We start from the raw sequence: 25,481 nt of genomic DNA, 5'->3' as shown, positions 1-25,481 counted from the left end.
TAAAGACTCATTCAGGTTCTTAAATGTATTGATGATTTGCCCCCTTCTTTTTTTTTTGCTGAGTAGTAGTCCATGGTGTGGATCTACAATGGCTTATTTAACTGTTTACCCATCAAAGGTCATCTTTAGTTTTTGGCTATTAGGAATAAAGTTGCTATAAACATTCACATAAGGGGTTTTTGTGAACATAGTTTTTATATCTCAGGGAAAAAAATACCCCAGAGTACAGTTGCTGGGTTCTATGTTAATCGTGGGTTTAGTTTTTAAAGAAACTGCCAAGCTGTTTTCCAGAGTGGCCGCATCATTTTATATTCCCACCAGCAATATATGAGTGATCTAGTTTCTCCACATCCTTTCCAGAATTAGATATTGTCTGTTTTTTATTTTAGTCATTCTGATAGGTATGTAGTGGTATCACATTGTGGCTTTAGTTTGCATTTCACTGATTGCTAATGATATGGATCATCTTTTCTTGTGTGTGTTTGTCATCTGTATGTCATCTTTGGTGAAATATCTCTATCTTTTGCCCATTTTCTAATTAAATTGATTGATTTTTTTTTAAACTGTTGAGCTTTGAGAGTTCTTTATATATTCTAGATACTAGTTATTTGCCAGATAATGTGGTTTGCAAAAATTTTCTTCCAAACTATAGCTTGTCTTTTCATCCTTTTAACAGGGTCTTTTTTAGAGCTAAATTTTTAAATTTTGATAAAATCCAGTTTGTCAATTTTTCCTTTCTTGGTTTCTGCATTTGGTGTCAAAGTATAAGAATTATTTGCCCAGCTCAAGATCCTAAATATTTTCTTCTACTTTTTTCTATGAGTTTAAAGTATTAGGTTGACGTTTGAGTCCATCATCCATTTGTTTCTGTATAATGTGTGAGACTTAGGTTAAAGTTCATGTTTTTGTCTAGAGATGTCCAGTAGCTCCAGCACTGTATGTTGAAAAGACTATTTCCTCTGTTGAATTTCTTTTGTACCTTTGTCAAAAATGAGTTGGGCATCTTTGTGTGGGTCCATTTCTGGGTTCACTCCTCTCTTCCATTGATCTGTGTGTCTGTTTCGCTCCCATTACTCCATAAACTTTATTACTGTACATGACAGGCTTTAAAAACAAGTAGGCTGATTTTTCCACTTTACTATTTTTTTCAAATGTTTTAGCTATTCTAGTTCCTTTACCATTCCATATAAATATTTCTTTTTCCTTCTAGCTAATTTTATTTTTTAAATAATTTTTTACCTTTTAATTGCATTTTACATACAGTATTATATTAGCTTCAGATGTACAACATAGTGATTAGTCATTTGTATAACTTACAAAGTAATCCCCTGATAAATCTAGTAGTCATCTGATACCATATATAGTTATTACAGTATTATTGACTATATTCCCTATGCTGTGCTTTACATCCCCATGACTATTTTGTAACTAATTTGTACTTCTTAATCCCCTCCCCCTTCACTCATTCCACCAACCCTGGAATAATCTTTTTATATCTATAGCATAGTATTACAGGGATTTGATAGTAATTACATTAAGCCTATATGTCGATTTGAAGAGAATTGACATCTTTTCTATGTTGAGTACCCAAAACCATGAATTTGATATGTCTCTGCATTTATTTAGACCTTTTTTGATTTCTTTCATCAACATTTTGTAGTTTTCAGCATACAAATCCTATTCATGTTTTGTTAGATTTACACCAAAGTAGTAATTTTTGGAGTAACTAAAAATGGTATTATATTTTAAATTTCACTGTTCATGTATTCATTGCTTATTGATTGTTATATGTTTTATATGTTTGTTTGTTTTGTATTCTCTGACCTTTCTGAACCTATTTATCAGTTCTAGGAATATTTTTGTAGATTCCTTGGGATCACCTTTATGGGTAATCATGTCAAGGATAATTTCTTGACACCGGAGATAGAGGGGCTCCTTGTTATTGCTGGTTAGGGTGAGAGTTCCAGCTCCCACTATGCCTCCCCTAATATCTCCCTGGCTCTTGCTTACTCTGTGTGGCCTCTACTGACATCACAGCGGGGGATGCTTTGTTACTGCCCAGGAGGAGTGAAAGTCCTGGCTCTCTGTTTTTCCTTTTCTGACACCACCCTGGTTGAGTGAAGGTGGGGCTCCTGTTACGGGTTGGTGATGGCGCAAGTCAAGGCTGTACACTGAACCTTTGCTCTCATGGTGGAGGCCGGGCACTGTTTTTTTCTGTGGCATTTGTTTCCTGTAAGCAATTATTTTTTTCAAAGTTTTCTGTCTTGCTAGGTTGTCTTATTCCTGGTTCTTTGGCTAAAGAGAGCAGGCTTTTCTTGGGGCTTTTTTTTTTGTCTGTGATTTTACCAGGTACTGGCTTCTCCAGCACACAGTCTGGAATATCAGAGGGAAAACAAAATGCAGGGAGCTCGCCAGTAGGTTGTTCTTCAGGAGCTGATGCCCCCAGCCATTTTCCTTTTTCAAATTAATTAATTAATTTTATTATGGCAACATCAGTTAACAAAATCCAGTAAGTTTCAGGCATACAATTTAGCAAAAAGGCGCACGCGTGTGCGTGCGCGCGCGCGCGCGCACACACACACACACACACACACAAAATGTGTCATTTTCCTTTCTTGAATTCTACTTTTCAATCTTAAGTTTGTTTTGTGTATGGCGTGCAGGGTTTTTAGTTGTACTTAGTGGGAAGAATAGGGAAAAGTATGTTTACTCCATATTCTTTGGAATAGAAGTCCCCCAGAGGTGGTATAATTTTTAGATTTTTGCTTTTGAGAAATTGTTTTCAGATTTTATGTAATTATTTAACAAGTTTTTGTAAGATTTGTAAATTGAATAAAACATTAAGATTACATTAGTCAATACTAAAATTTCTTGTTATAGTCTAAGATCATTGGGCTTTTCATAAAATAGTGTTTCACTTTCCGTGTTAGAAATGATGGTGGCGTTAGAATCATGTAAGATTAAAACAGAAGTCATATTAAAGATGTTTTAGATTCTGTCTGTTTTATTCAGATTAGCACTTATTTTTTTCAGCATTATAAAGATAATTCCTTTTGGTAGAATCTAGGAACTTTGATTTTTATACCATTGAATTGGAGGGGATTTTTTTGTAAAACATTATTTCATGTGGATAAGAAACATGGTTTTAGACCATATTTCATCATGCAGAGTGGGAAGAAAATTTGGTATAGAATTATTATTAAACCAGATGGTTAGGATTCTAGATACTTTTCACTGAGAAAGTGGGACAATAAAAACCAGTGATAGAATTGTAATTTTTATCAGTTTGTGTATGTCAATATATCAAAACATATTTCATCTTTTTTAGATTGAAATTGTCAAAGAAGAATTTAATGAACATTTAGAAGTTGTAGACAAGATTAACCAGATCTGCAAAAATCTACAATTTCATCTAAATAAAATGAGAACCTTTGAAGAACCTCCTTTTGAGAAAGAGGCTAATATTATTGTGGATAGATGGCTTGATGTAAGTGATAATTGAATTGACCAGAAATTCTATTATGTAACAATTAAATTGATCTTTTCTGTTGTATCTTTAGTATTTTTATCTAACTACAAAATTCAGAAGTGCTCATTGTAAAATGTTCAAATAATATAAAGTTTATGTCATAGGAATTACCTTCATAACCCAGGCATATACATAGGCACTACTAACAAATGGGTCCATAATCCCCTAAATATAAAAGTGCAAACTCAACTTATTTAAAATAAACTAGTTAATATGTTACTCATCCATACAAGATGTTGATTTTCAACTATATACTTATTTAATACATTTTAAATTGAGAACCAATGATTTTTTTTAATTACAAATTAAGAATTTGTTATATTTTTATTGGGGTTTTTAAAAGCATGTTTTATTTATTGTAGTTTAGAAATTAGGAAGACTATTGCTTTCAATTGCATATAAGCTGTAGCATATCAGCTAAGATTTTTTTGGTAGAAGAAAGAACTACATGATATATTAAAGCAATTTTTTTGTCAACGAATAAAGAAAAATAGCCAGTAAAGGTAAACTCAAATTTTATTTAAAAATAGTGTTTGACTGAAACAATGGTTTTCTCTTTGTTATTTGTGGTAGATAAATGAGAAGACAGAAGACTACTATGAAAATCTTGGCCGAGCTCTGGCATTATGGGACAAACTTTTTAATTTAAGGGATGCAATTTATGAATGGACTGAAAAGGTCCTTCGAAAAATGGAGTTGCATCAGCTGACTGAAGAAGAAAGAGAAAAACTGAAGGTAATTTAACAGAGATAATATATTTGTTCTTTTGTTTTACACAGTTGACATTTTAGTATTGAGTTTGCTATCTTATGTGGGGTAGAGAAATCACAAAGAAATCTTTTATTTTTTTCATTATCTCTTGAGTGGGACCTGACTCTATTGTTTTCTTTTTAATATCCGGGAAGATGTTAGCAGGGATTATTAATCTGGGGCTCACAGACACCCAAGGGGTTCGTGGGTGAAATGGCTTTACATGAGAGAAGTTGCATCTTTATTTTCACAAATGTTTAACTAAAATGTAATATATGTTATAATCAACAGACATAGTAGGATGAACTTATATGTGACATTGTTATCAAGAATATCATATTTTAAAAATCATCATCCTATCGTTGCAACTATTATCCTTATCACTACTTTGAAAATATGGTATTTAATAGGTGTACTGCTATTTCCTGTTATTTAAGGTATTAATAGAGAAACACATATATTGCTATAGTATAAATTCTTTTTACTATTTTGATAACTAACCCAGTAATTTTTTTCCTTTACAGTCCTATATCATTCATTTTATTTTATGGTTAAAATATTATGCAAAGGGTCCATAGGATTCACCAGACTGCCAGAGGGCTTTATGGTGTATAAAAAGTTAAAAACTCCTAGCAGAAGCACCATCAAAATGCATAATTCCCAGGTGGTCTGTCTAGGCCCGTGGATTAGGTAAACTTTTTCTTAAAGGGCCAAATAGTAAATATTTAGGTTTGTAGATCATTTGATCACTTGTAGATCATTTGTCACAACTATTCAGTCCTGCTCTTACAGCATGAAAGCCGTCAGTCACAGATAATATACATAAGTGCTTGAAAGTAGCTGGGTTCCAATAAAACTTTATTTATGAAAACAGACTACCAGCCCTTATTCTGTTAATCTCTGATCTAGATCATGATTATGGATTATTCATAATTTGAATTAAGCAGTTCCTCAAAAAGATTAGAAAAACACAAGGCTGCATATCAACTTTATACAGTTTTTAAAAAGGCTAGTTTTTAAAACCATAATCTCAGATTTTTCTATGTACAAATTATTAAAATTATATGGTTTAACTCTAGGCAGAGTTTTTCCTAATTGTTTTATTTGTTTACATATTATTAGTTTGGTCCATATAAAATCATTATCTTGGTAGGTCAAAAACAGTGAAATATTGGCAATTGTATCTAGTTCAATATAATATCAAAACGTGTGTATGTATGCATGGTGGCTTTACAGTATGTCCAGTCTAATGCTCCAAATCTAATTTTTTCTCTAATTTGTCATTTTATTCACTTTTAAATTCAGATACCCATTTTTACACATTTGGAAAAGATTTTCAAAATGTATGCAGATTTATGAGTTTTCTGGGTGTATGATGATAATCATGAAGTAAACTATGACTTTCCTAAGTATAAATGAAGTATGACTGAGTCCCTTAAATTTTTCTTGAAGTACAGACAAATGTAAAAATGTGAAGTTAAGGTTGTTTAAAAATATGAAGTTAAGGATTATAAGCTGCCAGCCTGGGGGCCATATTCTGCCAGCGAGATGTGTGTGTGTATGTGCATGTGTGTTGACATAATTTATATGTACAAATTTATGAAATGTAATTCCTTTAGGTAGGTCCTACATGCCAGTATGGTACAAGCCTAGCCCCCTCTCTATTGTCTTACAGCTAGAATTCTTCACTTAGTTGTAATGTTTGCCTGACCCATGAAGGCACCTAAGTTTGTAACTCCTAGGATTCTATCAAAAAAACAAGTGATTAGGGCCAATTCAAAGGCTCTCTCAGTTTTTCTGTATTAACAATAGCAATTGTGGGTACCAGAAAATAAAGTATAAAATGAAAATATTTTTATTCAAATTATGTGTTTTAGGAAGAGTTACAAGTTTATGAACAGAAACCTTCAGAATTTTCAAAAAGAGTGGCTAAAATACAGTTTCTGCTTCAAAGCAGTGAAATACCTCTTGAACTACAGGTAAGAGAATTTTTATTTAAAAGTTACAGTGAAAGTATTCTCAAGTAATGTTTATAAACCAGAATTCTAATCTTAAACCTAAAATAAAATTAGGATCATTCTTTAATTCACCTTTGTTCAATTTCTATATTAAGTTCAATTGAATTTTCGATAGTCTGCATAGCATAGTTTATCTTTGTTCTACATTTAGAACGAATACTATGACTTTTGCATTCTTTTATTCTCATTTCACTTATTTCCCAGGCCTCTTGTGTGGAGGGGGAGATGTTACGTGAACCCATGAAAATAACAAGGGTTTCCTCATGAGTGTCTTGAGTGTAGGAAAAAGAATATGGTTCGAGTGACTGTAGGTTTATTAGTTGCTGGATGGAGAAACGGGGAGATTACCCCAAGTGTCAGTTTCTGTCGTGGACGAAATTTGTACAATTTTATATAGTTCAAAGTGTATAGTGGCTAAATATGAATATTCATATGGCTGAATGTGAATCGGACTTTCTGGGTAAGGTACTGGCACTGCCACTTATTAGCTTTGTGATCGTGAGCACACTTACTTAACCTTAAGTCTGTATTTTTGTACATTAAGTGCTTGTCGTGATGCTGTGTACATAATAAACACTCAACAAATGCTGGCTATTTAATTATTACTGTATGTTTTTATATATTTTCAAATGAGTGCTATGAAATGACCTCAGTTGGTATGCTAGATAAAACTTGTTTTAAGGGAAAAGATTTAGATTGGTCTCATAAAAAAATCAAAAGGTCAGTTTCAGTTTTTCATGTTAAAACTCTTTTTCTTTAAAGGCCACAATCGAATTGTCCTATTAGTGATGTATAACGATGAAGAATTAGACGTAGAGAAGACTATTTCACATTAAAATGAAGTTTCAACCCTTTCTCTAGCAATATGGTTGTCTTAAAATCTAGTTCAGTAAAGTCTGGTATAGTACTTAATATGTTTCATGATTTCAGGTCATGGAGACCTCTATTTTGAATAAGATAGAGGATGTAAAAATGCGTTTAACAGGAGAACCCAGTTGCTCTGCACTCAGTGGCAGCACCGCTGAGCTAAGGGAGGACCTGGATCAAGCCAAGACCCAGATTGGGATGACTGAGTCCCTCCTGAAAGCCCTGTCTCCTTCCGACAGCTTGGAGATCTTTACCAAACTAGAGGTACTTTCCAGTGGCTTCTCTTCTGTTGTTCAGATTTATTTTCACATTTATTTCTGATGGTCTTGACCTCCCTCTTGAGGTTAATACAAATAGTTAAAAACGAAAGCCTAGGGGAAAATTTCAGAACAATTTGTGTATATTTGGTTGTTTAACTTGCTTTGTGGACAGTGATGATTTGATATTAAATTGCATTTTGCATTATACATTTACTGGCTAAGAGAAAACAAATCCACCCAATAGACAACCACCTAGAATTTTACAAAAACAGTGGAGATCTGGTATGCTTTGTGTAAATTGAGCTCATTTTAAGACAATGATTATTTGTTTGTTTATATATTTAGGAGATACAACAGCAAATTCTACAGCAAAAACACAGTATGATATTACTTGAGAATCAAATAGGTTGTCTGACTCCTGAACTTTCTGAATTAAAAAAGCAATATGAAAGTGTCAGCGATTTATTTAATACCAAAAAAAGTGTTTTGCAAGATCACTTTTCTAAGTTATTGAATGGTGAGTGTCATGTTTCTCTTACTGTTTTTCTGGAAATCTTGAAGTATGAATAAGCACTGTGAATACAAAGGCTAATCTAAGCTTCACTTAGAGGTGGTTGCATAGATTATATTTAAGGAAAAGGATGGATTGATTGATTTATTTATTGACTGACTGATTGATTAAGGATTTATTCGTATAAATCTTTTGGGAGGAAGTACTCACTGATCTATGCATGTCATAAATAGCATCCATTTCTTTTAAGTCGCAAATCTTTGTTTCAAGAAAGAGAATCACCAGCATCCTCCTCTTTGACTTGCTCATTGTGCTGAGTGTGTCTGGAGACGTGCCTGTGAGCAGGCTGCCCCTGCTAGTGTCTCTGGGTGTCCTGTATGCTTGGAAGGGAGGTTTAGTCTAGAAAATACACCACAATTACTTTCAAGACTCTATTAGTCCTCAAAATTTGGTTTCAACTTATTACTGTGTTCTTTATACAATGATTTGTATCTATGGTGTAGGAAGCAAGTTTCAAAATCTCTCACTTTAACTAGATATATGACATCTTCCTTGAATGAATACAGATTTTTTTTTTTCTTTCTGCAGATCAGTGTAAAAACTTTAATGATTGGTTCAACAGCATTAAAATGAACCTTAAGGAATGTTTTGAATCATCAGAAACAAAAACGAGTATGGAACAAAAGCTACAAAAACTTTCTGTAAGATGTGTATAAATTTCAATTAGAATTTATCACAACTCAAATACTAGAGGCATAGAACTATATTTAAGTAGATAGGATAATAATTACTTTGACTTATTAATTCCCTGCAGAGATAGTATTTCCATATAACTTGGCTTTTCCCCAGATATTTTGAAACTCTTATGTTTACTGGATCAGGGTGCAAGTGATTTAAACAAGTTCAATTTTCACACCTGTTCTAAGATGCTGTTTATAAGTTGCATTAAAATCATATTTGATAAGAGAAATTAAGATCTTACCTAATTTGGATTTCGTAATCCCTTTTACTTTCCCGAAAGAGATCTCTTGATTTTTTAAGACTTTTCCCAGCCATATTTCTTTAAAAAATTGAGTTAAACTTTAATAAACTGCTGGTCAGAGTTTTATGGAGGGTAGCCTGAAATAAAAGGCCAAGTGCCTGAACGTTTAAAATGCGTATTGTACCCTTAACTCTTGAATACTTTAGGGTAGATTATTAGTACTTTAATTTTGTGGTAAGTCATGCTCTCAAGCTTATCGATGGCATTAAACGTTCTCTGATTCCTTGCTTTGATGATGCTGTTCTTTATTAATAGAACTGCCTTTAGTTTAAAGTTCTTTATTAATAGAACTGCCTTTAGTTTAAAGTTCCAGTTTGTCTTGTCTTGTCTCTTCTCTGCTCTGCTCTGCTCTGTTCTGCCTTTAACTTTGCTCATTACATGGTCTTCAGCTCTAACCTTTAAACACAAACATTGAAATAAATTCTGATTTGTACAAAGTTAAATAGAGAATGGTTTGTTTAGTCTGTTTAGTTTTACATGTTGATTGCCAGAAATGAACAAGTATTTAGGAAAGGCCAGGAAAGAAAAATGCAGCTTTCCTAGGCTTGCTTCTGCTGACCTTCACGGTGGCACTGTATTACTTTGCTTGACATCATTTCCAGAAAGTCAGATGTGTACACACTCTAGAACTAACATAAATCATCTTTTTTTATTGGAGTTATATCTCCATAGCACTCCTCTTGTATAGGATGTTAAGAAGATGGCATGTCTATGTACTGTCTTGGAAAGTGTCATAGGGGTGACAGTGACCATACTTAGACTTGCCGATAGGACACAGACTTTCTGTCTTTTTTAAGGATTTTTTGACTCTTGAAGAAAGAGGCAGTAAAATACAGCAGGTGGAAACTGTACTGAATCATGTGAAGAAACATCTGCCCAAAGCACATGTTAAGGAGCTTAACAGTTGGATTGTAAGTCAAGAAATTGAATTAGAAAAAATGGAGTCCGTATGCCAGCTGCGAGCAAAGGAGCTTGGTGACTACGTGCAGCAGCTACTGAGGTAGGAAATAAAGATGACATCTAATTAACATGTTTTCTAATTATATTTTTATATGTACTTTGCCTCAGTACAGCTAGCATTGAGATACATAATACACACAAATACCATATGTTAAATATACACTGTCAAATCTAAGTTAGACTCCAGGAAGATAGAAGTTTAGAGAATTCTTTAAATTATTTAATATGACAGAGGTTTAAAGGAGAGGCCGAAATGTTTTGTTTGTTTGTTTCCTGTTTGATATATTTGTGTGGCTCATTGTTATATAGAATCCCACTGTAATACAGGCTATTATTCTGATTTTAATGTTACAAATTAAATTTTCTCCAAAGAATAGCAAAAAAATGTACTAAAAACCTGATTGGCTCCCAAAATTCATGCCAACATTCTCTTCAAATAAACGCTTCTTGGTTCTTTTATATTCTAACATGTGGTGTTCTTTTAGACTACAGGATGACCATAGAAATTTGAGAACGTGGTTGACTAATCAAGAAGACAAATGGAAAGAAATCGAAGAGTCAAGAGAGAAAACCGAGCTAATTTGCCAGACTCTAGCTAGGAAGAGGTATAGCTGATCTTGCATAAAATATATGTGCTGGGAACTATGGTTCCTTACATGGTATTGTGGCTCCTATAAACTTTCAGTGATATTTACAGGGAACAATTTGAATCTGCGGCCCAGTTGAACAACTCTTTAAAGGAATATGGGCTTACTGAAGAAGAAGAAATAATAGCGGAATCAACACGTTTGATTGATAGATACCAGGCATTATTGAGACAAATATGTGAAATTGAGGAAGAGGATAAATTACCTCCTGCCGAGGACCAGAGCTTTAATGACCTTGTACATGATGTAATTCATTGGATAACAGGGATCAAAGAGTCCCTTATGGTTTTGAATTCATCTGAAGGTCACATGCCACTTGAGGAAAGAATCCAAAAAATAAAGGTAAAACTGTGGAAACTAAATTTCTGAGGTCAGAGTGAACTCTAATTTTGAAAACATTTAGAGGAAAATGTCAAAGATTTGTTTCTTAATGGGAAATAGGATCACTGTGGAAAGGCGAGACATTCAGGTGACTGAGCTTATAAAAGAGAAGGGCTGTAATGGCTCAAATTATTTTAACGCTTATGGAAGAAAGAAAAGTCTCCCTTTCTGAGGGCAATTCTCAGTTATCGTTCATCTTCACTGAGTGCAGAGGATTGAAATAAAGGCAATAAGTTGGAGCTGTGGCAGGTGGGAGTTTGCCAGGATATAAAACATGTATCAGTACAGCAGAGGCATCAGCAATGTCAAGGGCTGGAGAGGAACTCTTCTGCAGAGTGGATATGTAAGGTTCATACAGATGACTAGACACCGAGTGGCTTGTAGAACGCAAGTGAATCTCCAGCTCACTTTTATCGAAGTGGAGATTCAATAAATACTGCTAGTTTAAAGTGCAGGGGACAGAAGCACATGTGCTTAAAAGAAACTCAGAAGAATTGAAATCATGTTAACCAAAGCATTGTTAGAGGAAGAGATGGTTAAGAATAATGAGCGCTCAGGGTTGGTGAGATTTAATGAAATAAGTGGAATATTTTGGAATTATATCCAAAAGGTTTTCCAGAAAAGGTGAATCTAAAATAATTTCCAAGAAGGGAAGAGCTCGATAGTTCAGAGCAAAGGAGGGAAAGAGAAGGACAGGGAATGGGCATTAATTACGTCATGGTAGGGAGACAAGATTTGACAAGAGGGACACCGTAATTTCCTGTGAGAAGCTGTAAGTCTCATCTTGGGGTGTGTAAGAATGTCTCATTCAGGTTGATACCCTAACTCTCCATTCATAAATAATGGAATAGATAAAATTTGCCAGTTTTTTTTGTTTTGTTTTGTTTTTTGGCATGTTATTTCTTTGAAGGCAGTTGAAACTCAAGAGGAGAGCAGGCATGCAGTCAGATCAATGTGACAAATGTTTATTAAGAATCAGTCCGGTATCACATGGAGGAGATATCTTTGTCTTTTGGGCATATTAAAAATGAAAGGGTAATTTTGAAATCTCTGCAGTTAGAATCTGAATATAATGTTTATAAATGAAAAAGATATATATGTACTATCCCTAAGTCATATGAATGAGATCATTAAATCTTTTTTATTTAATTCAGGAAATCATTTTACTAAAGCCTGAAGGGGACGCTAAAATACAGATGATCATGAGTCAGGCTGAGACCAGCAAGGTTCCTTTGGTTTCAAAGACCGTTACTGATATTGAGAACCAGTGGGTCAACACACTCCATTTAGCCAACACGTATCTAAGGTAAAGGGCGTGCCTTCACCACTTTTATGGTTCTTCACTGTACAGTGGAGCCATAACAAGCATGTTTTGTCTGCCTCCTGGATTTGGATATAATATCTGTTGGAGAGAAAGTCAGTAGGTCAGGGACATCCAAAATGTCAAGCAGAAAGGAAGAGGAATAGTTCTCTGGATCAGATGTAAAAGTGTCTAACTCCGTGGCAAGCGTTTACTTTGGCTGGTGCATCAAAGGGTGGGGGCCCTGGTAACAAATTAACATAGTCTGGCTGTCATTCCACCTTCAGTACTTCACTTCCTCCCTGAAACTCCCTTCCCCCAGACAACCTCCGTACCTGCCTAGTTTTACTGTAGAATAATTAATGCTTTTAAATATATATCGTGAGAGATTCTTAAATTTGTAAACATTGATAAATGTCTGAATTCAATGGACATGATTCTGGTGAAAACTTTTAATTCATATCACATCATAAATGTTACATTTAATGTTTGATGGAAATGTGAATTTTATACTTTTCTAAAGAGACAACCAGATGAAAGCTAAATTTAAGCTATCGAAAGCATATACTACTAGTTAGCCAATGTACTGAATGCTTATTTATTTTACTTACATGAAAAAGAAGAACATAGGATAATATAATTACATTTAAATATAATAAAAACTGGGATATTTCAAAATCGAAATTATTAAGTATTCATTCTCAGGTCAAATTATATAATAAAAAACAATATATATTTTTTTTTTTTAGTAATACTACAAATAATTTGTCTTAATTTCTGAGCTATTTAGAATGTTAGAATGCCAGAAGAGTCTTTGGAGTAATACATATTAGTGTTGTTTTATTGCTTTTTATTATAATGTATATTGCATTTGTATAATATGCAAATGCCATTCCATTTTGCTTAGTGTCATTTCCTTTGTAAAATATTTCATTAATTTTAGCCATCAAGAAAAGCTTGTACTAGAAGGAGAGAAATATTTGCAAAGTAAGGAGGACCTGAGATTAATGCTCACAGAACTAAAGAAGAAACAAGAAGCGGGCTTTGCTCTGCAGCACGGTTTGCAGGAAAAGAAAACTCAGTTAAAAATTTATAAGAAATTCCTCCAGAAAGCACAAGATTTGACATCCTTGCTAAAGGAGTTAAAATCTCAAGGAAATTACCTCTTAGAATGCACTAAAAATCCCAACTTCAGTGAAGAGCCTTGGCTGGAAATAAAGCATCTACATGAAAGTCTTCTTCAGCAACTAGAGGTGAAGTGGTCAAAATAAAATTTTAAATGATTGTCATAGTTATGCATAATTATTGAAGGTTTACATATAAAACTATTTTTTGTTGTTCTTTTAGTAAACTGAAAGCTTTTAAAATTTAATTTATCACTTTAAGATAAAATTATTAACTCCTCAGGACTGGAGGAATCAATCCAGTTTTGCTAGAGGAATCCATTGTGTATTATTTGGTGGTGATATTATTTTCTCTCACTGAAGTTCTCCACTTCAGGAATAGGAAGAGTTCAGATTTTTTAGACATCTCGATGAAGGTGATGGTGTCAGAGTTATTCATGCATCATCATTTGTGCACCCATCCATCTATCCATCCACGTATCTCTGCATCCATCTATCCACCAATCCATCTATCTGTCATCTACCTTTTGTAATAATTTGTATCTGGTATTCCGTATAAACCATCTTATTAGTCAGTGTCCCTCCTTTGTATCTTTCCACGTGATCTGCAGTAAAAGAGTTAAAAGATAAAATGTTAGCTCGTCATGAGGGAGTGTATTCTCTTAAGAGAATTATTTATGGTTCTCCAAAGCCAGCTTCAATATAAGAATTACCTGGGTAAGAAAACCTCCTTATACAGATAGAAGGAATGCACAGGGGTTAAGATATATCCGGTTGGCTGTAAGTTGTTTAGCTTAATAGTTGCTACTTTTCTGACCAGGTGTAGTCACCTTATTTTCTTATTCGAGGAAGATAACCTGAAGATAGTTTTGCTTTCGAGTTAGTATTACTTTTTCCTAACACACCGTTTTGGAGTTTGAATCTTACGAAAGGAATCAAGGCTTAGGTTGATCTCATATATATAGTCTCATTTCCAAATGTGGTTACTTGGTTTTAGTAAGAAGGATAATTAAGGAAGCTGCTTTATTATAGATGTTTATGATTTGATGATATAATTTGTAGCCATTTCATTTTGTAAATCTCTTGACAAATAGATTGTCTTCAGGAATGAAATGAAGGCAAAGAAGCACAGGGGAAAGAAATGTGGTTTTAATAAAGGTCATTTTTGTGGAGGAAGAGGGAGATTTTACAGTGAAAGATCACAAACACTGAAATCTAAATGAACTAGGTGATTGATGGCCATATTCCTATTTCAAGATGAACTCTCATAAAACAAGTATTTATGAACAGTTTACTTTCTGAATGAGAAAATTCAGAAAGAAATAATTCACAAATTGTCAATGGTTTTATTTTTAGGATTCCGTGCAAAAATTGGAAGGTCATGTTCAAGAACACCACACATACCAGATTTGCATCACAGACTTGCATACCGAATTGGACAATTTCTCCAAGGAATTTGTTAGTTTTTCTGACAAGCCTGTGGATCAAACAGCAGTTGAGGAAAAACTACAGGAACTGCAGGTATTAAACAACGTCCAGACGTGATAGATATTTTAAAAACTCAATTTTAATTACGACTTGATTAGTCAGTGTCTTTGCTTAGAAATTCAGGTGCCATTCAGATGACTATTAGATAATTAAAGTTCTACCCAGTTATTAAAAAATGGGAATACTCTTTTTGTGGACAAATGCCTTTATAATTTGAGTCCCTGCGTTCAGGACCCTCAGAGACAGTTCCACCCCTGACCAGTCTGTAGCTCCTGGATATCTTTCAGAGACAGCACAGTGATTCCAAAAGAAACTGAGTAGTCAAGGATGCATCTAATACAACAAAATCCAGGGGGAAATATTCCAATTTTGCGTTCTTCATCATGGGGTGATGGGAGTTATATCATTTATTCACGCTCTTTCCAGATGTAGGGCTTCCAAAATTCTCCCACTCTCTCCAGCAACACCTAACCGGATACAATGAGGACTACAGCCTTTTACCCACACCCTCAAAACACATTCCTTAGATTCTCACTGTTTGCATAGCCAACATAAATAGGCCCCAGTGGTGTCTCCTAGACAAAAACAAAGTAAAGCATTTTTCTTTGCTCCTCCTTTCATAGTTTCTTGACTGGAGATTTCATGGGGTGAGTCTCAGGGCAGCACTGCTGGCGTGAGCTTGGTGATGTTTCATCTCTCCTTTTAGGGACTTGGGAATTAAGCCAGACCTCTCCTGTAGAATGGCCTGACGTGAAGACAAGTCTCTCTCCCTTTTTAGCAGTGGTAATGTGACAAACATTGAGGGTTCATCATATCCAAGACACTGAGTGCCATGGATACTGAGAAAAGTATAAGACATAAGCCTAACCCTGAGGAGCTCGGGCTTCTGTTGAAAAATTAAAATATAGACTTTTGCTATAGCCAGAAGGAAACTCAGAGGCCATCAAATTCAAACCCCTCATTTTACACATGATAAACTGAGTCCTTGGGAGGTGAAGGACTTTCAAGGGCACTCAGGTCAAATGACAGAGTGAAGGCTTCGGACCCTAGTCTGATGAGTACTTTTTCTGAATCCCAGCAGACATCTGTACTTGATGTCTCACAGTTATTTGCAGTTCAGTATGTCTAAAAAATAACTCATCATCCCCTTCCCTTTCTTTATCCCCTGGCTCTCTACCAATGAAACTGCTTTATCGACTATGTTCTCTAACTCCAAGAATATCTCCACCACCTCTCCAGGCTTTCAAGTCAGAAGCCTGGATAACCTTTCCCAGACTCTCCAATCTAGTCAGACATCGAGTGCTGTCTCTTTCATCTCTGGAATATCTCTACAGTTTGTCCCTCCCCCATTATCCCTGTTATTGCTGCTTTAGAACAGGCCCCCAACTCACAGATCTCTGCATGAGACTTCTGAATGCAGTGTCACCCTCTCCAGTGAACCTTCCCCATGGCTGTGCTGGACCTTTCTAAAATGCCAATCTGGAACTCCCTTCTTTCAGCTTAAAATGTTTCAGTGACCTGGGCATATGTGTTAGTATAGATCTTTTCACATCCTATTACAATTGTCTGTTTACTTCTCTGTCTCTCACTAGCCTATAAGAATTTGAAGGGACTATATTTTATTCATCTAGGTAACTTTAAACCTTGTAATACTTGTTGTTAATTGAATGAATGCATATTTATTGTGTGGGCTGTTAGGATAGTGACTAATAAACCTATATTGTTTACCTAGTAACTTTAAGGCGTATTCTGTTTCAAGAGTAACATCAGTAGTTGCTGTAGAACCTTAGATTCATTTTGAGTCTAGAGTTCTCAAATTAGCCTCAATTGTTCATGCATTTGGTAAATATTGATTGATTTCCTGCTATTAGATATTGTACTAGATAGATTTAAGCTTTGCTCTAAATTTTAAATATTAACACTAGATTCATATGGGCACATTCTAAATGATCCTTTTATTCTTTGTTCAATGTTTTACAAGTAGTAGGTGCTTCAGTGTTTTGATTATGTAAAAAGTCTATATCTTGAACTAAATATGTACTCAACAAATATATATTGACTGCCTTCAATATACCGGGAACTGTGTTGTGAAAATTTGTTACTTCTTATGAATTTCTACTTGCACATGAAAATGTGTTTCGAGAATTTGATCTGAGATGCTGTCTTGGTTTAAATTTTACCCAAAGTTTCTTCTTTGTGGTATGAGTTGATAAATTTTTTTATTCTTCCCACTAGTAAAGCAGAATGTGCTGTGATTTATAAGAGTCAATTAAACTCTTGTGACAATTGAATGGATACTTCTTGTGACAATCTTTTCTCCACTCACAGGAGCTAGAAAATAGACTTCATTTACAAGATGGCACATTAGAGAAGATTTTAGGTTTAGCAAAATCCATCAAGCAGAATACATCTTCAGTGGGACAGAAGATTATTAAAGATGATATAAAATCACTTAAGCATAAACAAAAAGATTTGGAAAACAGACTTGAATCTGCTAAGCAGGAGATGGAAAATTATCTCAACAGCATTCTCAAATCAAAATGCTCAACAGAAAAGGAAGGAGAGTTTACTCTGCCAGGCAGAGAGAAGCAGATCACTTCTGATATGCAGGAGTCCACTCAGGACTCAGCTGCAGTAGAAAAGTTGGAGGAAGACTGGGAAATAAACAAGGTAAGTGCTTGTGATTGCATCTCTAAGACATCGTGTCTGAGAATGAAGAGGTGTTGGGCTTTGAAAAGAGGGTCGTGAATCAAGTCTTCTGATTTCATAATTAAACCCTCAATGTGCTGGCTATTTATGTTGCCCACTTGTAGAAAGAACCCTTAGAAAACTGTCCAGGATTTCAGTGGTGAAATATTACTGTTCAGTCTGTTAAAATGTCAGTCATCAATTTAGGTTTATTATTCTCTCTGATATGTAATCAGATACAGTTTCTTGGGTCAAGAGCACAAAGGCAAATTAGAAAAGGCAAAGAAAAAAACTGTACTTTACCCATTCTTTTAGAAAAAATCCAAAAGACACTCTCCACACCCCCACCCCCCCGCCCCACTTTGGTTTATTTTATAATAAAATCAGAGACTGTTCGAAAGGATAGGTTTCTTTCTTTCTTTTTTTTATGTTAACCCTATGCTGCACACGTATTTTTAAATGTCAGATCATTTGGTGTGATAACATCAACATTCAGGCTCCTCATTTTCCCCTCGGGAGAAGATAGAAAAGTGTTGTTTTGTTTTTATTCTAAACAACCGAATGGGTACATTTTCCTGTGGCTCTTAAAGTTTTTTTCTCATAGGTTAGAGATTAAAATGGAAAAGACGCAGACAAAGAGCCATCCAGTAAACTATATTTGAAAGGGTCTCCCTGTTAGGGAGCATTTCACAGTCTTGGTTCCAGTGGGACAATAGCAAAGGTTAGACCATTCAGATGTGAGTTCTCATCAGTTTTTTATAGACTATATAGTCAACAAGAATGAAGAAAATGTGTACTTCTGTTGTCTTCCTAAAATAGATATGCAAGGAGGATTAGAGGAACCAGACAGGGTTTTCTAGAAGTGTGTAAGCCAAGGTTAAATGCCAACAGAACATCTTTCTGACCATGAGAAAAGACTTCTTATAAATTCCACAATATTAGATATCGCTAAGGAAATGTATCTTACAGGATTAAGGGCCCTGTGGGTGAGACTTTCGTAGTTGTATGTGTAAAAGAATCTTTGCTAACAGAATTTTAACAGCCATAGATAAATAAAAAATAAAAAATACCTGAGTGTTAATTCTGGATTAGGATAGAAAGGAAGGAACTGTTTAATAACCTTAAAATTAGCTTCTCAGACCCTTTTTGGCTATGAACCCCCAAAATTCAATAGCGTATATTGAAACCTGAATAAAGATCATAATTCAATAATAAGAATTTTTAAAACATTTATTAAGCTTTTATTTAAATCTTGAATGACAAGTTCTTGATAATTTAGGATACTTCCTTAGAATGTTTTTTTTTTTTTTGATTACTGGAAGCTAGTTTTAATTCTCTAGAAACTTTTCTTTTACTCTTTTGTAACATGAATCTTTTTTTCAGAATCTGCTTATTTTCTCTAAGTACTGGATGTATTTACTATGTTAGATCAAGAGAAATTTTAAAGTTGAGCAGCTAGTAAAAGATTAAAATATGCATAGACAAATATAATACAAATATAATGTGACTTGTAAGACTAAATTACTGAAGTAGGAGTTTATGTAATGAATACATAGAACACATAAAAGCACAATTTGCTGAAATATAAATCTAATAAAAACATTGTGATAGTAAAAATAAGCACTTATGAATTAAAAACATTTATTGAGACCCCTTTTGTGCTAGTCATTTTGTTAGAATATGGGGATATAGTTGTCACAGTTTAAAATCTAACACTAATTAAATATCTAATTAATGTTCATAATATATGCCTTTTTGGAATCTAGAGAGGCCTCATGATATCTACAATCGTCTCGAGAAGAACTTTTAGGAAGTTTTAATTTCTTTAATAAATTTCATTTGATCTGAGAGTTTTGCCGAAAGCGCGATTACACTTTTCAAAAGTTGCCATTATAGCATGTATATATTTGAATCTATTGCTAAGAGTTTCATTTTAGATGAAATTTAGGGAATATTTTAGATCTGGACTTTTGGCTGAATTTGTCTTTAGTATCGAAAATATTAAGGCAGAGGCAGACTTAGAGGCACAAAAACATAGTCTGAAGAGTATGGGTGCTGATGATCCAACATCATACTGAATATTTTTATAAGTGTTAGTTTATAAGAGTTTTTAAATTTGGAAAGGCAGAATTGTCTTCCATCTCTCCCTTCTGATACAGTTATTAATTATTTATGGTACTTCAAAAGATGATTTTTAAAAGTTCTATTATTAATCGTTATTAAAATTGTTTATATAAGTGAAGTAACAAATTAGGATATGATGAAAAGTGAGGACTGATTTATCTCTTAAGATTTTAGGTGTCCATAAAGTGAAATGATAAAGAGAAAAAACAGGGAAACCAATAGGTTTCTAATTTATTATTTTTCTAAAAATTTATAAAGCAACAATATAGCTTAACTGGTATTGAATGATCGTTCTTGCCCCATTCTTCCCAAATGTCAACTTACATGCCTTCGTTGCGTTTAAAAATCCCTTTGTCTATAATTACCTCTTTAATCTCGTCATTAGGTATCATTGTTAGTCAGTATGTCTGAATTGTTTTTGTTCTTTTCAAAAATTTCTGAGCATTCATAACTTCAGTGTTTAAGAAGGTATCCACAGAAAATCTTGGAAGGCAGATGATCGCAGATACAGGCAAAACATGCAAGGCGTCCAGCTGTGGGTGAGCAACCAGGAACATGGAGTTAACACTAGAATGGGAGGGAAAACCACTTGGTGGAGAAAGAGTGTTCAGTTATGGAGTAAATGATGTCTATTTCTGGTGTTATTTATCCTCATAACACAGTAAAATTTTTTTGTAATGAAACATATAGTTGGGCCATGGGTCATCTCTGTCTTTGAAGTATACTGTTTGCTCCTTCTGGCCAGCGTGCAAATCTTGCTTTTTACTCTGAGGTATTTTCACAATCCAGAATTTATCCCTGTACAGGACACATGGCTTACATTGTGTACTGTATTAACATCTGCGAGAAGCATGCATTTTAGAACATTCTACAAAGTTCTGAAATCTTAGGCTGAGAGACCTTAGAAAACTTACAGCCTAACCCTGGTGTTTCAGTTGATGGAATTGAAGTCAGAGACATTATTGACCAAATTGTCATAGCAGAGTTGTGACTAGAACCCGGGCATCCTCTACCAGACTGATGCTTAAGTGGTTTACTCCATCATTTTATCAAATACGTTATGTGGCTTGTTACTTAAAATTTAATATGCTCATGCTATCTGACCTCAGTGGACCTTTTATTGCTTTCTTGTGAGTGAGTGAAATCTTCTCTGTTCTCGTTGTGCCCAAGCAAACCCTGTTCTTATAATTCCTAGTGGATGCCTGGTCAACAACAGCTAGATTGACAGGTCCTCAGTTTCTTTCCACTCTTCTTCACAGCCCACAGATTGTTAATCTTGACAGTTGAAGACTAAATAAAATTCTTTTTTCATTAACATGAATTCATCTGTATATCTATTCAGTAAAAGTTTATTGAACAGGCGGTGAGGGTTCACTGGTAAGTGAAAATAGACATGGTTTCTAATCTCACAGAGCTTCTAGTCTATAAGAAGAGATATACATTAATCAACTAATTAACTAATGAGAGACTAATTCTAGGAACTAAAGGGAGGAACGCATTTCTACGATAGTCTGTAATAAAGGAGTCTGACTTGAGCTGTAGTCAGAGAGAACTTCTCTAAGGAAATGACATTGGAACTGAGACTGGAATTAACAAAGGTCAGGGCTGGGTGTTGGAAGCATTCTCGACAGAAAAAGAGCAATTTACTCTTGTGGTAGAAGAGAGCATGAGCAGTCAGGAACAAATTAGGCCACTGCACAGAAAGTGGAGGACTGCATGAGGCTTGAGAGATAGGAGAGGCTGGCTGAGTCATGAGTACCTTACAGGTCACCTTAACATTTTAGACATGCTAAGTAAGACAAAGAAGCAGCCTATGAGACTGTTGATCTGCCTTTCAGTTTTGTCTCTGATGGCGATGATATGGTATGCTTATGCTTAGAATTGTTTTTCACTGCTTTAAAGCATATTGAAATGCTTTAGAGAAGAAAGAAATATATCCTCTAGAGCTTGTATGACACTGTCCCACTCTTGGTTGGTAGGTTACAAGTGATAGATTTGGGCTTCTCACTGTCACAGAATTATTACAGTCGCCGGGCCATTGCCCTGAATGGGAAAAGAGATATTGAAGCTGTATGGACTTACTTCTTTGGCTGTGCTGATATATTTGCTAAGCTAGAGACAATGCTCAGTGGTTTAGAGCTTATTGTTTTTAAATGTTAAAGTAAAATGTTTACTTTGTGAATTAAAGAACATAGAGATGAAACATCGTAGTCCTGTCCTTAAGGAGAGTTGATGATATTCTTTCTCTTAGGTCCTATTCCTTTCCAAGTAGAACAAAATCTAAGGAAAGGTGTGTGATTGAAAAAAAGTAACATTTAAAAAAATAAATTTATTTATTTAAATTAGTTTCAAATATACAGTACATTGGAGTTGGCAGTATAACTCAGCCAGGCTTTTGATAGAATGGTAGTTTTTCACTTGAAATTTATTTTTTACTTTAAAAATTCCATTTATGCTCAGAGGCTCAGTATATACACTTATTGCACTATTTAAAATTTATACTTTGTCTTATGTTTATGCTATTTTTAAAGAGAAATTTCAGGAACCATGAGAAGAGACAGACTCAGGTGTCCAGGGCCTTAGAGTTCATGATGGCGCATGAGAGGCCATGCATTGGAACGGATCCGCTGGAACAGACACCTCTTGAAAAGTTTTTACCTAGGGAGAAAGGTAGACTAAAAAATCTCTATCCAGAGAAAGGACCAAGACTAGTTTGTTCTGACTATAGTTGGAAAGAAAAGGTCTCTCATGAGAAACTAAACCAAATCCTGTATCTCAAATAGTTTTAGAGTCCAAACCTATACTATTTGCATTGTGGATCAGTTCAAGTCCAGAAATTAACATGAAAATCAGACTCTATATCGATCTGTCTGTCTATCTCCCTCCCTCCCTTTTTGGGGTACCTGGAAAAAGCAAACAAATCCACACAGAGGGATCACTTTTACCAATCAGGACATAAGGATTCCCACAATGGAGTTAAAAAAAAAAAAGTCTGATAACTATGAGTTAATGTAAATCAATCAATCCATAACACCAAGGAATATTCTACTACAGAGAAAAGTCCTCATCAGTACAAATGATGAAAGTGAGACAATGCAGCAATCTGGAAGATATTATACAATAATATGTTTTAAATGAGTATGGTATAAAAGAAGGATTTGAAATCATAAGGAAGGAATTAAGTACTTTGAAAAAAAAAAGGGGAATATTTGAGAAAACCATATGAAATTTCAGTAAGTAAAAGAATAATCATTGAAATTCAGATTACTCTGGCCACATTAAGTAGCAAACTTGACTCAGCTTGAAGAGAGAGTTAGCTAGAGCTAAGAAAATTGTGACTGAGAAAATTACCCATGATCCAACACAGAGCTATAAAAAGATGGAAAATTAGAGATTTTAAGAAACCCAGAGGCTTTACTGAAACGGGCTAACACAATTCTGATAAGAATTCTAGGAGGAGAGAATGGAGGAAAAGCGATGCTGAAAATTTTCCAGAATTAGGGAAAAATTTGAAACTTCAGGAAGCACAGAGAGTTTTAAACAGCTAAATAGAAACAAATTATTACATAAATACATTGTATTTAAGTAGTATATCACTAAAGCCAAAAAGTAGAATTTCAAAGGCAACCAAAGAAAAAAGAACAATTATGTTGATAACAGAGTTCTTAACACCGAAAGCCAGGAGACAGTGTAATAGCATTTTCATGGGGCTGGGACAAAAATTAATGTCAGCAACCTACAAAAATTAATGTCAACAACCTACACTTCATATTCAACTAAACTATCAATTTTTTTTCCTGATAAGACCATGTTTTAATTGCCTATGACAGATATATTACATAATGGCTCAAAATTAATAGTCTAGCAAAGATTAAAGGAAAACAGATGAAAATGAGTTTTTTGCTTCAGGCAAGAAAATCAGGATTAGAATTATTTTAAATTGTATCTTCAAAACTAGTACCCTTCACCATCTGTCTTTTATTCATTTTGCTGTGATACAACTAAAAAGGCCCGTAAACTGTCAGTTTAGAGTGAGGCAAAATACTTACATTTTCGAAGATTGAATTTACCTTTCTTAAACCTTATGCAAAAATATGTTACAGGAAAACTTACATATGAAGGGAAAAAATTTAAAACCTTCACAAGAAAATATAAGGACTATTTCTGTGATCTCAGGGCATGGAAGACTATCTTAAACAGGCTTTAAGAGCAGAATCCAAAACAGGAAAAGATTGATGAATTTGGTAAACTTGACTGCATTAAAACATTAAACTTTTGTTCAACAAAAGCCACCTCATACAAAGATACAAAGTTTAAAGACTATCTCTACTGGAAGATAATAATTGCAATGCATAAAACTGTTAGAAGATTAGTATCCAGAATGTGAAAAGAACAGCCAAAATGGCATCTCAATTAAAAGTCTGTGAAGAGAAGGTAAGACTCACGTGACCAATAAGGATATGAAGAATAGCTTTGTCTTGTTAGCAGTTAGGGAAATAGCATTAAAAAATAATGTTATCAATTTCACACCCATTACATTGGCAGAAATTAAAGTCTGTTAGCGCCAGATGTTGGAGACGATTAGGGAAAATACAAATTCTTTTGCCATGCTGGTGGGTATAAAAATTGTAATTCAGTTTGGAGAAAAAATTGATAACTATTGAGAATCAAAGGGAGCATATTCTGTCACTAGTAATTACAGTTCGAGGAAAATAGCCTAAAGAAACTCACACATTTGTGCAAAAAGACCCACACAAAGATATTTATCATGGCAACATCTGTAATGGGAAAAATTGGAAAAATGTTATTCATAGTAGCTGTCGTGTTCATCCAGAAAGCAGAATAGTACACAAAGCTAAAATGACTGTACTTTTTATATCTGTCAACACGGGTAAACCTCAGAACATACAACTGAGTGGGAGAAAGACATCTTATAAAACAATATATGCATGATTCCAATTTTATAAGAATTAAAAATACATGAATACTGTATAAATGCTAATATGTGTATTAAAAGTATAAAACTTGTATGTGTGGATTTTAGTGGTTCTGTGGGAAAAAAGATGAAAAAGGGATAAGGGTTGGGCTTGAAATTATATTTCTAATATGGAAAATGATATCACATATGTTTGTTTTGTGGGGAATGAGTATCTGTCATAATTTATTCGTTTAAGTATATTTGAAATAGCTTATACTTTTAAATAAGCCTACAAAATCAAAATAAAATATAGCCAAGGGTGATGAGCAAAGGATGACTGGTTACGAAAGAATCTTTCATGAGCCAATCAGGACCTTCAATCTGTGTTCCATCCTCTCTGGCATGAGCAAAGGAATGTTACTTTTTAAATTTGAAATGTTCGTTTGAGCGATTCTGTTGGATATTCTGCCAGCATAGGAACATGGCTTTTGGGGTTAGTAAACAAATGGCGTTTTGGGGTGATTTCAGGTTTTTCAGAATGCGCTCTCTGACCACTAAAGGCAGATTACACATGGCACATTGCAAAGGTTGCTAGTTCTTAGTCACTCGTCCATCAGGTAAGAGAGACCAAGGGCTATGAATTCTTAGTAGAAGATTAGTAATAAGTAAAGTTTACCTAGAATCTAGACCTTTAGCTCTTGTTCCTCCTGTGGAGTTTGAGGATATTGTAAGTAACAGGAACCATCAGGTGGAAAAGAGGCAGGCGTCCACCTCATATCCTGTGGCTCACGGCAAAGAGGCCCCCATTGGCTGCGAAGCTTGTATTGCGGCACCTGTCCTTTCCTCTCATAGCCTTCCCGGGCCTTTTCCCTTT

General features: G+C 34.5%; 1 protein-coding gene across 1 annotated transcript in view; it reads left to right on the top strand.

Moving 5' to 3' along the window:
- The window catches only part of SYNE2 (spectrin repeat containing nuclear envelope protein 2), a 293,506-nt gene that overhangs the window by 123,866 nt on the left and 144,159 nt on the right, over window positions 1-25,481 (top strand). Inside the window, exons 34-46 of the mRNA XM_011386203.2 lie at window positions 3,329-3,487; window positions 4,103-4,264; window positions 6,157-6,258; window positions 7,228-7,428; window positions 7,770-7,941; window positions 8,524-8,636; window positions 9,775-9,977; window positions 10,423-10,542; window positions 10,635-10,926; window positions 12,120-12,271; window positions 13,209-13,518; window positions 14,746-14,910; window positions 17,206-17,547. Coding sequence (XP_011384505.1) covers window positions 3,329-3,487; window positions 4,103-4,264; window positions 6,157-6,258; window positions 7,228-7,428; window positions 7,770-7,941; window positions 8,524-8,636; window positions 9,775-9,977; window positions 10,423-10,542; window positions 10,635-10,926; window positions 12,120-12,271; window positions 13,209-13,518; window positions 14,746-14,910; window positions 17,206-17,547 — 2,493 coding nt within the window. The remainder of the gene's footprint in view (window positions 1-3,328; window positions 3,488-4,102; window positions 4,265-6,156; window positions 6,259-7,227; window positions 7,429-7,769; window positions 7,942-8,523; window positions 8,637-9,774; window positions 9,978-10,422; window positions 10,543-10,634; window positions 10,927-12,119; window positions 12,272-13,208; window positions 13,519-14,745; window positions 14,911-17,205; window positions 17,548-25,481) is intronic.

The sequence above is a fragment of the Pteropus vampyrus genome, unplaced genomic scaffold, assembly GCF_000151845.1.
Source record: "Pteropus vampyrus isolate Shadow unplaced genomic scaffold, Pvam_2.0 Scaffold15, whole genome shotgun sequence".
NCBI classification, from domain to species: Eukaryota; Metazoa; Chordata; class Mammalia; order Chiroptera; family Pteropodidae; genus Pteropus; species Pteropus vampyrus.
The sequence above is the reverse complement of the archived record's forward strand: the minus strand, read 5'-3'. Positions and strand labels throughout refer to the sequence as shown.